This window comes from Lactuca sativa, chromosome 4 (genome assembly GCF_002870075.4).
Source record: "Lactuca sativa cultivar Salinas chromosome 4, Lsat_Salinas_v11, whole genome shotgun sequence".
NCBI lineage: Eukaryota > Viridiplantae > Streptophyta > Magnoliopsida > Asterales > Asteraceae > Lactuca > Lactuca sativa.
Window position 1 is genome coordinate 205691618 of NC_056626.2, and position 14363 is coordinate 205705980.

Genomic DNA, 14363 nt, shown 5'->3' on the forward strand with positions numbered 1-14363 from the left:
GAAGGACGAGGGACACTCCTATTAAAACAGTCTGCGTCCGCCACTGATTTTGTTTCCAAATCCAACTTAAATGAGAGAAAAGAAATGGAAAGAAAAAAATATTATTTTCAAAATTATGTTTTTGAAATAATTGGAGAGACCAAAAGAAAACATAATGGATGTTCTCTCCTAAACATCCTCCCAAATTAGAGGGATATGAAGGAAAGTACAGATGTAAAAAAGTGTTTGTTTATAGATTTTGAATAAAGGTTTATCTTATTAATTTCATTTCTTTCCAACTCAGAATGTCAAAATACAATTATTATTATTTTTTTCAGATTTTGTTTTGTTTTACTAAAAACATGGAAAGTAGGCGTAAAAATTATTTGATTTGACCATAGACTCTTTTCAGTTATTTTCATAGTTTTGCAATGCAAAAATAAAAAGGAGGATTCTAAGTGATGATATGTAAATGACAAATAAAAAAGGATACTGACTTAGAATGGTAACATAGTTTAGGTTGTGTTTATGTTTAGTCCTTGCAGTTGTTTTTTGTCCATATATTACCATTAAACTTGTTTGGACTGTTCACATTACATTCTTATGACCGGTTAGTGTAGGTTTAGCCGGTCATAAGGATATAACGTGAATAGTCTAAACAAGTTCAATGGTTATATATGGACAAAAAAAACATAAGAGACCACATGTGAACAAAACTAGTGAGTCATTAACCCTTTCTACCATAGTTATTGACATCACTAGAAAAATTATTTGATATTTTAGGACCGATCTCGTTGTTTGATGAGTCTGTATTGTATTAGGTAGTTGGTTAGATAAAGGCTGACTAAGCCAATGTTTCTTAGTTGGAACTAAGATGAGCAACATGTCTGAAGTAAACCGAACCCGAATTGGAACCGAACCGGTTTAGGCTAATAATGGAACCGATAATTGGGCGAGTTAGACTATACTTGTTTTGATGTTGGTACTGTTTTTCGGTTCAATACTCAGTTGGAATTGGCACATGTTCTTATGCGTTTGGTACAACTAGTTAATGACTTGAGGCAAAATGATTAGAATAATACCAAATCAACCAAAAAAAATTAACACAATATATAAAGAAATAAGGTGTGTATATAATCTAAAATGAAGTACAAACAGTAAATTCAATGTTGGAATAACATAAATTTAACTTTGATACCATATGTTTCGGACCAGTAACTCAATCAACATGTAACGAAATAAGGTGTTTATATAGTTTAAAATTAAGTACACACAAAAAAGTATGTGTTGGAAAAAATAATGATATTCCGACTTCAAACGAATGAGTTATGGCGGTTTGATTGAGTATGTTTGAGTTCAAACTGAAACACCTCTTATACATGCTAGTTGAAAAACAGTTTAATGACAACATAGAAGCCAATCAGAGCTGCAAGGTCATAAGAATGTAATGCCATCTGTCCAAACAAGTTTATAAGGATGAAATGTGAACAATCCAAAAAACTTCAATACTAATATGTGGACAAAAAAACTTAAGGGACTAAATGTGAACAAAACCTAAACTGTGTTACCTATATCAACCGGTTATAAGGATATAATGTGAACAATCCAAACAAATTCAATGGTAATATGTAAACAAAAAGTAACTTCAAGGACTAAACAATGGTAATATGTAAACACAACCTAAATTATGTTACATTTCTAGTCAATATCCCAATAAAAAATGAGTTATTATTATTATTATTATTATTATTTGGCTAATATGGAAACTATTTCTTAACTACACACCATAAAATTTATAATATTTTGATATTTCTTAACTGCACCTTCTTTAGTACGACCGAATAATATCTACATTTGAATTTTAGAAAGGAAAGAAATATTTGCGTTGTATCAAAGCCTTTTCCTCTTAACAAATTTGCCCACTTTCTCCCTAGCATAGCTCTAGGACCCAAAGACCGTCTTCAGGATTCAAAGTTCTTCACTTCGACATCTTCGAATCGTTCATGTAAGCTTTTCATATTTTGAAGCTTTGATTTCGATTTTAATTTTGTTTCTTTTTAGTACTGCTTCACTTTCAATAGATGTTTGTTTCATGGTTTTAATTTCATCCATTCTCATTAAATTTGTGCGTATTTAAATGCTTGTTCTATGGTTTGTTTTGAATATCTAACCAGTGTTTTTAAGTATTTGCCACCATTTTTTGTCAATAATAACTTTCCCCTGATTATTCACTTATATAAAACAACGACATTTACCATAATTCTAATTCTCCTAATGCCAGAGTAATTTGATGGAAGGATTGATCTATTCATGAACAATTCCTATTCGTGACTATGGTAATCATAAAATCAGAGAAACACCCCCTTATTTTCATTATATACATCAAACAAAAAGAAGAATCTTTTATGGTCCAATCAAAATGATGGGACTTTCAATATCACCCAACTCAAAAGCTGCCTCCGTGAAGCCTTTGGCAGCCTCCTCATCAAACCTATTCGACAATGCATTACCTTCCAAAGGTATTTCATCCATCATATACCCCACCCAAGGGTATTAAAGTCATTTCGGTTTACTGAGGGACCAAATCCGCAACTAAACTAGCTCAAAATAACCACTAATTCAAAAAAGTCGAAGTTTAGACTAAAATCTCCCAAAAAATGCATACAAGAGAGACCATTTTTGCATTTTTGTCTATTGCACAATGTACCCTTAAATCTATTTTTTTTATTCCTTAATTAGAATTTCCATATCACCCCCTCATGTTTTGTAATGTTTCCCTTGTATTCGTTTTAAAATGAAATGTTACATTGTTAGTCCCTGACCTTCTCTCTTTATTCCATAACCTACCCCAAAATCTATTTCTTTTATTCATTGATTATAGTTTTCATATTATCTCAACAACTTTCGTAATTTCTCATTTGTTTTATTGAAATAATTTACTAATATAGTTAATTGAACTCATGTGATTTCAGATGTCCATAGAACCTCATATATTAGTAGTATAAAATACGTAAACATTCTCTTTTATAAATCTATTTGGTTTGTTGACCAAGTGGTTTTTGTTTGACTTTAGAGATCCATTAATTTTTTTTTTAAATAGACTCGAAAACCAGTATGTGCGTTTTTTATCTGCTATGGTGGCGTCCAGCTTAGGAATGATGTGTCTTCAAAAGCGGATTGGCTAGTGTTTAACTTCAAAGATCTTATAAACTCTTTGGAATAACTTCAACCCGGTTTGTATTATTTGTTAAATTTATATGGTTTGGTTAATGTTTTGTTAAAGTGTTCATAGCCATTGAAGAGGGAAAATTAATTGGATGAAACCAGGGGCTTGAAGCTTACAATTGGTTAGGTGGATGTTATGATTTGTTAGTGGGTTTGGTGGATATATTACAATTATTGTGTTCCAAAGTCATGTGCATCTTCTTTTTCTTTGTCCCAAATGATTTTATGCTTATATTGTAGGGTCAATAATGATTTATTTGTCCAGACTTGTTAACTTCAATTTTCATCAAAATTTCATGATTAAAGTGGAGAAATGACATAATTGGTTATCCCACATGCCACTAACTTGCATTGTATGATAGGATGACCAAGATATATAATACAAGTAGAAAATAGATTATTCATCTTTAGTCTTGTCAACATTGTACTTTCAATGTTTTGTTTATTATTATAATTTTGCGGTTTTGGCCTTAAATATTCTGAGTGAACTTTAAATGCTTCTCATGGTTCATCTCATGTACATGTATAATACTAGTTCATCTCATATTTAAACCACTCCTGCCTATGGTTTTTATAGGTTTTATATGAACTTCATGTTTAATCTCTTATACATCATCACATCTAACATCACTCATAATACATAAATAAAAAGAGTTATTCGCTAACATCAACATCACTCATAATACATAAATAAAATAGTTATTTGCTAAAATGATTATATTTTGAAATTGTATGTACCCATGTGTCCATTTTCCCCTTTTACGACTAAATAAAATATAAATCGCTATTAAAAAAACCCATGGGATTTTTTTTTACTCAAAAGATACTTAATTACATTAAAAAAACTCCCAAGTTAGTGAATACACTCAAATTAACGATGGATTCGCAGGGTGATATTTTTCAAAGAAAGAAAAAAACTTGAATTTTTTAATAAAAATTCGTCGATAAACTTAAAAGCTTGAAATTTAAAATCAAGATATATTTTAAAAATTATATAAACAAAATAAAAGAATGTGTGGTTGAAATGGTTAAAATAGTTAAGATGAATTTGCTAAAAAAAAGAAAAAAGAAAAAAAGTGGGTGAAATTGTTAAGTTGTATGTTTTCGGAATTATAGGACATATATAAGTCCTTATGTATGTGAGTTGAATAAACAAATAAATGAAGTCTATAAAAAGTTGGAAAATTAAAGAACGTTTAAGGACAAAGAAAAGAAAAAAACAAAAAGTTGTATGGGTTCACAAAGATTTTATCGTGGAAACTTAAAAAGTTAAATCCAAACAAAGACAATCAAATGTTATTTTATTTTTCTAACTTTCAAATTCAAAAATGTGTTTTGAGTGACCCAAAACATCTACTTTGGAACACATGCATCTTAGTCATTTCAGATAGAGTTTGTAATTGATTATGTTTTTCATAACTATATCTTAATCATAATTTTAAATTTTGAGTTTTTAATTTTTTCTCGAGAAAAATAATATAGTGCCTAAAAATGGTTCGCATATTTGGATGTATTAATTCGTGGATAAAATTTGAGAGTTTTTGTTTTAATGTCTCTTCTTTCAGAAATAGCAATGTTGGAACTTACACTTATATTATAAAATGACGTTCATATGAATTTAATAACAAATGTATATGCTAGGTTTGGTTGGTTTGAATTTTTCCATAGATATTTTCTTGCATAATTTTCTTTTTATTTGTCTAATAATAAAAACAAAGCATTGTATCACTATTAAGTAAAAAGTTTTCCCGGCTTTAGCATGGTAAATGATCTTTTTTATATTTGCAGAAATATCGCATTTGAAAGATATATAAGTTCGAAATTTGGTGATTTTAGTAAATAATTTAATAAAAAGAATATAAATATTAATTATAAGAGGTGAAATTGTTTCCCAATTTTAGGATATATCATTTTCTTACATATTGACTATAATTTATATTCACCCTAATCAAATATCAAATTATTTCCAGATTTTAGAATACAATATTTCTTAACATGAAAAGCAAAACGACTTTAAATGAATATATTATTGTTATTATTTTTAATTAACTACAACAACTTCTTTTTAAGTAAGTTTTTAATCCGAATCTTTTCTACCATTCTTTTTAGGTAAGTTTTTAACCCATAACTTTTTACCATAGACAACCACCCCAAAATATTGATAAAAATTATTTCGTTTGATATCTTACAAATAATCTATATAGTTGATTTAGTCATATAATTATTATAAAACATTCTTCTAAAGTCTTTATAACAACAAAATGACATAAAATTAATTTAAATAATCAACATGGTTGAGACTTAAGAGATCTAAGTTGTCAAAGGATTGGTGGTTGAGGCGTCAATTTTGATGTGGTTAATTTGGAAAAACCCTAGAATAATTTTCTTTTCAATTCAATTGTTACAAGAAACCCCCAAATTACCCACTAAAATTCAACACAAAACCCCTTTTTATCTGCAATGTCGATCGTTATTCCGAAATTGGTTTAAAGCTCTTGTCATCATTCGATTCGTTATCTTCTTTTTAGCCCTTTTTCTAACAGACGTTTCTTCAACCATACATACATTCTTATTATTTTGGTGAAATCTTTTCAGAACTTTTCAAATGCCAGCATTTATGAAGTTCTTCGCACTTCTTAGGTCGCTTTCCTTCAAGTCTTCATCAACAATTTAAGGCCACCAAAGCCATCCATATTATGTTAGATGTACCTGATAAATGTATTCCTTCGTCATTGAGCAGTTCAAAGCGTCCCCATTTTTTTATATTTAATGGGGTACGATTAAGGTTGCTGTACGAACAATCCGAATACGAATTTCATTGCTTTTCTGATGAAATCTGAGTTTTACTCATATCGCTGGATTCGTCTCGTCTTCTTCTGCTTGGATTGATGATTTGTCTCCCCACCTTGCATCGGTAAGTGTTCAATATCTTTGAGAGTAATTTTGCTGCCAAAAACAGCAGTGTTAGGGATTGAGAAAGACTAATACATGGAGCTCTTTGTTTTGAATCTCTTTATCTTGTTATAATCGCCCATGGTTTTCAATCGTTTTACTGCTTCAATCCTCTTTGATTTCATGGGATTTACATTCTTTAGTTTATTGACATTAAGAATAACAATAAAAGACGAACACTGTGGTGTTTTTGTGAAGATTAGATAGATTAATTTTCTCCTGTGAAAGGGTGAAAAATGGATACATGGATAGTTGCAGTAGCCGCTGGTGCAGGCTATATAGCCCAACATTTTAGAAAATGTAAACAAACTGGTGAACAAATTACATCAGAATCACCATCTTTCAACAGTTCTTTTAACGACAAACCCAATTCCCCAAAATACCCTCCCGACAGACCCAATTCCCCAAAATGGCCCTTCCGCAGGTCAACAAAGAAACAAGATGATTCCAAAGTTAAAAGTGAAGTTTCTCAAGGTGTTTCTATTTCTACTACAGAAGTAACTTCTACTAGTGTAAATGGTGTAATTTCAAACAATTGTGAGGGTAATAGTGTCTTTTCACCATCAACCATGTTCCCTCGTTTTGTTGGCAGTGATAATAGGGTAAGTGAAGAAACCATGGGTACTCCTAGAAGTAGAATGCTATTAAGAAATCGAAGAGCCATTAAACCTTTAACCTCATTGGAAAGCTGTGTCATGGCTCAGTTACACACTCCATTTGCTTCACCTTCTTCAAAGACCACAAGACAATTTCTAGTGACTGATGGCAATAAGGTAATTAACAGGTCAAGTGGGGTTACTTTTCTTGGGTCTTCAGGGATTAAACAAAATGATTCAGATGCAATGCTACATGTGTGTATTGGGATGTCTTTTGGCATATTATATTCTTTCATGGCAAATAGACGTGAGGTTGAGAAACTGAATCGGTTGTTGAAGCAAACTGAAAGTTTAGTTCAAGATCTTGAAGAAGAGATTGAGATGAAAGATTCGTTAGTCATGCAAGAACTTACAATTGATGATCATAAATCTCAAAGAACAGATGATGGATATAATAATTTGGAGGAATTAACAGATAGTAATAACAAAGAATCTGTTGTTATTCAGAAGGCAAAAGATGAATCTTTTAGTGAAATTGAAGCAGAGCTTGAAGCTGAACTTGAAATGCTTGAATTGAATATGACTTCTTCCACCTTAGAAAGAAGGATTAGTGATCTTTTTGAGGTAAACCATTTCACATACATAAACATATTGCATATGCACATTTTCAATTTAGCCCTTTTTTTTACATTTTAAAAGCATGATGTTTTAATGGGAAAGGACTTGATACAGAAAGTATAAAGCTATACTTTTACATTTCCTTAAAATGTCTTAATGCAGAAAGAATGATTTAATACAAAAAGAAGGATTAGTGACCTTTTTGGGTGTTTCTTTTTGACTTAGAGAAAGTTTCAACTTTTTACAACATTGTTCTTATTTAACTTTTCTTTTGATTTTTCAAATAGTTGTGAAATATCATTAATCCAGACACCACTAATCTTTGTTTGTTCTTTCATATTTTAATGTTGATGATGTTTCTTGTATATATTTTTTTTATTTGTATTAAATTTAAATAAACTTTTTGCAGGTTGATCCAGATTTTGAGCCAGATGTGGCTCAAGGTGAGTTAAGGGCTGACATGGTGATGGATAAGAGGAATGAAGATGAAAGTGGAAGCAGAAGCAGAAGCACCACTGGAAGTCCTCCATGTGCAAACTATGCAGTTTCACCTAGAGAATTAAGCTTAAGGTTACATGAACTCCTTCAATGGCAGCTTGAAGATCGAATCAGAGAATTAGAAGCAGAAATCGAAAGTAAAAACACCCAAAATCACAAATCTTGGAAAGATTTGTCAAGCAGTGATGAAAACCCTAACCCTAACATTGTTGATGTTGAGGATGAGCCTGTTGTTTTGAATTTATCGGGTGAGGCTTTAGATGCTTATAATGAAGCTTGTAATGAGTTTGCAAAGTTTGATGATGATTCAGATGAAAATGATGATGATGATGATGATGGAACACCCATTATCAATGGAGGTTCACAAGAAGATGATGATGATGAGGATGAAATGGAGAAGCTCTTAATAAAACATATTGTTGAGAAAGCAAGACAAGGGTCTCCTATGGTTTTAAATGCACAAAGGGCCTTGTTTTCTGAATAAAACTTGGAACTTATAATTTTGTTTGTATTCGAATTGTTATATATAGAGAGAGGTTAATGATAGCATTCTTTTTGACATGGACTATTTGTGAGCTTTCGAACTATGGTTTTTTGGCATTGATTAGTAGATAGATATCCGTTGTAAGACTAGTTTTTTCTTTAAAACAAAGGGTTATACGAATAGGTAACCAATTTTGCCATATGTTTAGGACTCATTGTTCTTGATGCAATTCGTTGGCACTATGTGTATATATGGTAGTTAATAGTGATGCAATTCGTTGACATCAACCTTTGTTGGCACTATATGCATGTAGAGATCATTTAATTCTAACATCTTAACACAAGAAACAATGTGTAGAAACTATGTTACTAAAACCTTAATAAGAGGTTCCTTGCGTTCTCTATTGTTACGTATAAAACATCTAACTATATTTAACATTATATTTATAACTTTTAAATATGTTTTAAATATTTTAGAACTATCTCATTTGAAAAAAAATATATATTATAAAAAATAATTTTTGATCAATTTTCTTTTTATTAGTTTGATATTTTGATTTAGATCTTATATTTTTAACTTTTAAATTATTTAGAAAAATAGCTTTTAAAATATATTTTCTATGTTAATTTGGAATTTAATTTATATTTAATATTTAATCGTCATATTTAAATTAACAAACTTAATCTAATAGATTAACAATTATAATAAATTAATACTTAAATAAATTAAGTAAATTAAGTTATTTTGAATTTAAAATCATATCGTTGTTATTGAAAATTATATTATTATTGAAATTTAAAATTTAATATTGAAATTAATTTAGTAAAGGATTTAATCAAATCAATATGAAGATTTCTTAAAGGCTGAGGAATGATGCATGATTCATTTTTGTTCACATCTATACCTTTATCTTCATCTCAGAAGACTTTTCATTTAATCTTAATGTTTGTTAAATTAACGTTCATTTGATGATGTATTCATTTATGATTGTTTATTATATTCGTTCAACATCATGATAAACATAACAAAACATAGTGATTTATAAACCAAACAAATGACAAATTCGTTAAATACACATATAATTAAACCTTAAACAAAATGTTATTTTCTCAAATAGAGGAATCAATCTTTATGTCCATCCTATTTAAACCAGAAGAACACTAACTGCTCTTCAAACACATAAATAAAGTTCGACCCGATTGAGACCACAAGAGTCAAAGTTTACATTGCAACTTCAATATCCATAAAAATAAACATTTGGAAAAAGAAAAGACTATCATAATAAGCTGCAAACAGCATCAGTCCACTTGAAAAAATTTAAAAACTCAGCCCACAGCAAACACATAAATTAAGCCCTTTTGGCAAAATCATCAGGCTCATCATTGTTCCCATAGCCTCCTTCTACCGGACCATCATTAGCACCACCACCATAACCACCACTTCCATAAGCATCACCACCACCAGCCGCCTGCTGGCTCTCACCACCAAATCCCCCTCCAACATTACCACCTCCATAGCCACCATCACCACCAGAACCATAACTATTACCACCATAACCACCACCACCACCACCATAACCACCACCTCCATAGCCACCACCGCCTCCACCATAACCTCCACCTCCACCACCATATCCACCACCTCCCCGGAAACCACCACCACCTTGTGGTCTATCGTTGGCATAATTCACTCTCACCATTCTACCATGCAATTCCTGCAAATTAGAAATGTTTCCTTTTCTTGTAAGTTCTCATGTCAAAATTACTGATTTCTCCATTATCATTAAAAATAAAGTAAAAGAAAAATGACAAATATACCCTTTGATCCATTGCTTGGACTGCAGCAGAAGCAGCCTCGGTGTCACCAAAAGTAACAAAGCCAAAACCTCTTGAACGACCAGTTTCTCTATCCATGATCACTCTAGCTGTTTCACATCATAAAAACTATCCAATGAGAATTTTATCACAAATATTAATACAAAATTCAAAATGCATCTTGTTATAGTTTATAACTTTATATTAACGTTTTTTAACCTTCATGGACTTCACCATATGGGCTAAAAGCTTCTTTCAAGCTCTGATCATCTGTAGCCCATGCCAATCCTGCAACAAGAATAACAAACATTACTATAAACACACAAAAGCTTTTGAATTCAGTAGAAAAATCACATTAATTTCTTGTGTGATTTGAGATTACCTCCTACAAAGACTTTGGAACTTGACATGCATCTTATCATTTGAAAGATTGATGGAGTAGCTGCTGACATTTGAGGATTAATATGTTTACTTGCAGCAGCCCGCCGTAGTATACTACTTGCTCTGTTGAAGAAAGCCATGGTTGTATCTTGTAACCTAAAATACACACATTTAGGGTTTTAGAAAGTGAAATCCATGGTTCGATCTAACAAATATATATATTTAACGCTTGTTTCAATATCGAGTAACTAGTAAACAAACACATCAGCTGAAACAAATTGCTAGAAAACAAATCCAATAATCAATTAAAAAAAAACTCCTAAAGCAAAAATCTTGTTCGTGGATGTAAAATATAGAATCCAAAGAACCGGTTTGGTTAAAAAAAATTCAGTTTTTAACCATTTTTCTTTCCGAATCCACACGTATTTTCGTTTTCGATCATATCTTATCACTGATTAAACCAGCTACTGGAAGCAAATTAGACCAAAATACCAAATAGAAAATTAAACGATCAGACCTATAGCTTCACAGAACACTTAAACTTGATCAAGAAACGCTACAATAAACTCAAAAGAGGACCTTGATCGAAAATAATGGTGAACATATAAATCAGACACAAGTATGCGATAAATTAACATTCACCAAAAGCTCGATTGATCTCAATAATGAAAAGAAACTAGAGAAGGAGTACCTCGGGAACGCTGATCTTTCAGAGAGGGCGTTGATGAATAAAACCCTAGACGAGGGCTTTTTGGCTTATGCAGCTGATAACGAGGGTTTATGAGATTTTTTCGGTGGTATTCCTATTTATCGAGGGTTGAATCGGTATAAACCGTTGGATCGTATTCGGGGAAGCTTACGCCGTCGATTGACGTAGAAATTGTTTGCACCATAAATTTTGTACAACACCGCTTCTAAACTTGATATTTTTGTAGATATTAGGATTTAGGAGTATTATTTTCAGATTATAGATTTATTTTATTGAGTTGATGTTGATTTTCCCTATATATTAAACATATTAAGCATAAAAAATATTTTAATCTTTTGAAAATAGTAGCGATTATTAGGTTTTTAGGTTGTATTTTGATATATATTAAGATTGGAAGACTTTAGATGGTGTTTGTTTTTTAAAAGGTAAAATGTATGTATAAACCAAATGAGAAGTACTGATTAGTGATTGTATATTGGCTAATATGGATGAACCATATTAAGTGGAAAGAGATTATGGAAAGTGAGAGTCAATGTACGATAACCAAGTTTGGAATTTGGATGATCATACACATGACATTAAAAGCGTTTGGTGTAGGTGGATCTTTAAGAAGAAGACAAATATGGATGAGAATGAGCACACATTTAAATCAATGTTGGTTGCGAAGGGTTACACTCAGATTCAAGGAATTGACTATGATAAAACTTTCTCGTCGGTAACCAAAATAAAATCTATTAGAATATTACTTGTCATAGTTGTTGTAACGCCCGCATATTTGGGATAAACAATTAAGATATAATAAGCCATAAAAAACAACATTTTGATAGAATATTATTTAGGATAAACAATCTTAACCAAAATTATAGTATATGTGACAAAGATTTCGTATATATATACAGAACTTTGAAATCCGACTTCGTATGAAGAAGTTATACTTCTTCGAAGTTTCCCGATTAAACCAACACGGCTACGCACGTCGTAAAAATTGAATTTTAGATATGCTGCTTATAGCCTAACCAATCGAAATGAAATTCATAGTGAACGTAAAACCGAGAGCATGCAAATAGAGAACATATAAATCTGACTTCGTATGAAGAAGTTATGATTTTTCGAAGTTTCAACGCAACAATGCGGGCACAGAAATCGAAATTCAAATCGGTTGATTGTTGGGCAAAAAATCTAAATGAGAGTTGAAGATCTCGTGATTAGGAGTTCGTTGATATAAAGACAGTCAAGACGGAGCCCGTATGAATAAATAATGAATTTCGCACAAACTTTAACAATCTAAACCGGTCTAAATATGAATTTTAGTTAGAGTGAGAATTAACAGTTGAGACCTTAATGAAAGTTGTAGAGATCTTCGATAGGATTCTGGGGTTATAAATAACATCAAAAACAGATCTTGTATACAAAAGTTTTGGCTATCCGAAGATCAACGAAAATTTACCTGGGTTGATGAAGTGGCACCACCTGGTGGCGCCACGTGGCCGGCTCCTCCAAGAGACTTTAACGACCCAAATTTTCCAATAAAAATTTTCATTTTTAATTAACAAAATCATTTCCAATAAACATAAAATACCAATCACAATCAAAATCCATAGTATCAAACATTTTATTCATAATATCAGAGTGTCCCCAAATAAAATCGTTGGAGAGTGCATGTCGTGTCATCAAGTCGGACCCTTACCCTTAGGAACTGAAGTACCTAAAATGTGACATCCCCAAAATCTCGGCCAGAAAAGACCGATTTCCTTTATGCTTTTAAAATATTTTCAGAGTAAATCCTTTTGATTTGAAAGAGTTGCGGAATTTGTTCCCAAAAACAAAACATGATAAAACAATGTTTACCAAAGCATTTCATAAGAGAAATGTATTTTTCATTATAAAATAAAAACTCGGGGTGTCATGTTCCGATACAGACCAATAAGCATAAACAATAACATTACAAGTCATTCAATAAATATATACATATACAGACTTGTAAACAAAACAACTGATGGTTCATCCATCTCATGCCCTCGCGCCACTTCCTGTAATACAAATAAAACTGAGTGGGTCAGGCTTGGGAGCCTGGTGAGTATATAGGGTTTTCAACCCACAATAAATAATCATATTTAATTTCCACCAACCAACAATAACCCAATTACCCATTCCCGTTATTCTCACTTTATGTCCCTAAAATAACTAACACAAGGGACCTAGTCTAAGAATATTTCATCGGGGCGACAACACATGCTTCGGGGGTACCTCATCAATATAAGTCAAATAAGGCAACCATAAGGAGGATGGAGTACAGCGAATGAACACCCAAGTTCATTAACACCTACAGGTGGCGAACCTGCTAATGTTCCACAAGACTATCTAGAAAAGTCTGTGGTCGTCATCTAAACTCCGCTAGATGACTAAATCAAACAACAACGAGGCCTCTCATCTGTTTAATACACACCAACTATCTACCCATGTTCTACCCAACATATTAGTAGATAAAAATATACATTTTTATACATAGTTTAAAAACCTGTATAGCATGCTTTGATCAATACATATTCCACATAACAGATGATGCACACCCACATAACACGTATTTCATAGAAAACAAATCAGATCTATGAGATAGAAGAGAGTGAATATACATTCACACATATAACACAAAATATACACATAACACGTATTTCGTATAAAATACTTAATATTTATGTGTTAGAAGAAGGTAACTACACACTCACTTGATCAGAAGATGATTGGACAACACTACGACTTGCAGAAGTAGTAATCCTCAGCAGATCTGGAAGATCTTCACAAAAAATCGAAACTTCTCGCGGGCAGAGCTTCGGCTCGGGAACCGCACTTCTCGGGATCTTCGGGATCTCGGGACTTGCCTCGGGGGTCGAGTATGATACCGGGGCTTCGGGGTATTTCTGGCACGCAAAACGATGCAAAACGGGAGAGAGAAGAGAGAAAATGAACAAAAGAATCGGCTGCCTTCGGATCCTATTTATAGGAGGCTGGAGCCTCGGAGTACGCGGGGCGTACTGGTCTGAATGCGTCATGGCGTTCGTCATCCGAAGCCACTTGCTGCGAGTGTCGACATCTTCGGTGTACGCGGG

At 32.1% G+C, this 14363-nt stretch overlaps 2 protein-coding genes across 2 annotated transcripts; one reads left to right on the forward strand and one right to left on the reverse strand.

Moving 5' to 3' along the window:
• Nucleotides 1–5550: 5550 nt before the first annotated feature.
• On the forward strand, nt 5551–8436 carry LOC111902271 (uncharacterized). Its single transcript, XM_023898122.3, has 2 exons — nt 5551–7376; nt 7780–8436. Exons 1-2 carry the CDS (start codon nt 6393–6395, stop codon nt 8350–8352), a joined length of 1557 nt encoding a protein of 518 aa, XP_023753890.1. The 5' UTR covers nt 5551–6392; the 3' UTR covers nt 8353–8436.
• Nucleotides 8437–9434: 998 nt separating this feature from the next.
• LOC111902272 (glycine-rich RNA-binding protein 10) lies at nt 9435–11395 on the reverse strand. The gene is made up of 5 exons (XM_023898123.3): nt 11239–11395; nt 10549–10703; nt 10386–10454; nt 10170–10276; nt 9435–10066 (listed from the first exon to the last, which is right to left on the reverse strand). Exons 2-5 carry the CDS (start codon nt 10685–10687, stop codon nt 9701–9703), a joined length of 681 nt encoding a protein of 226 aa, XP_023753891.1. The 5' UTR covers nt 10688–10703; nt 11239–11395; the 3' UTR covers nt 9435–9700.
• Between the last annotated feature and the right edge of the window lie 2968 nt (nt 11396–14363).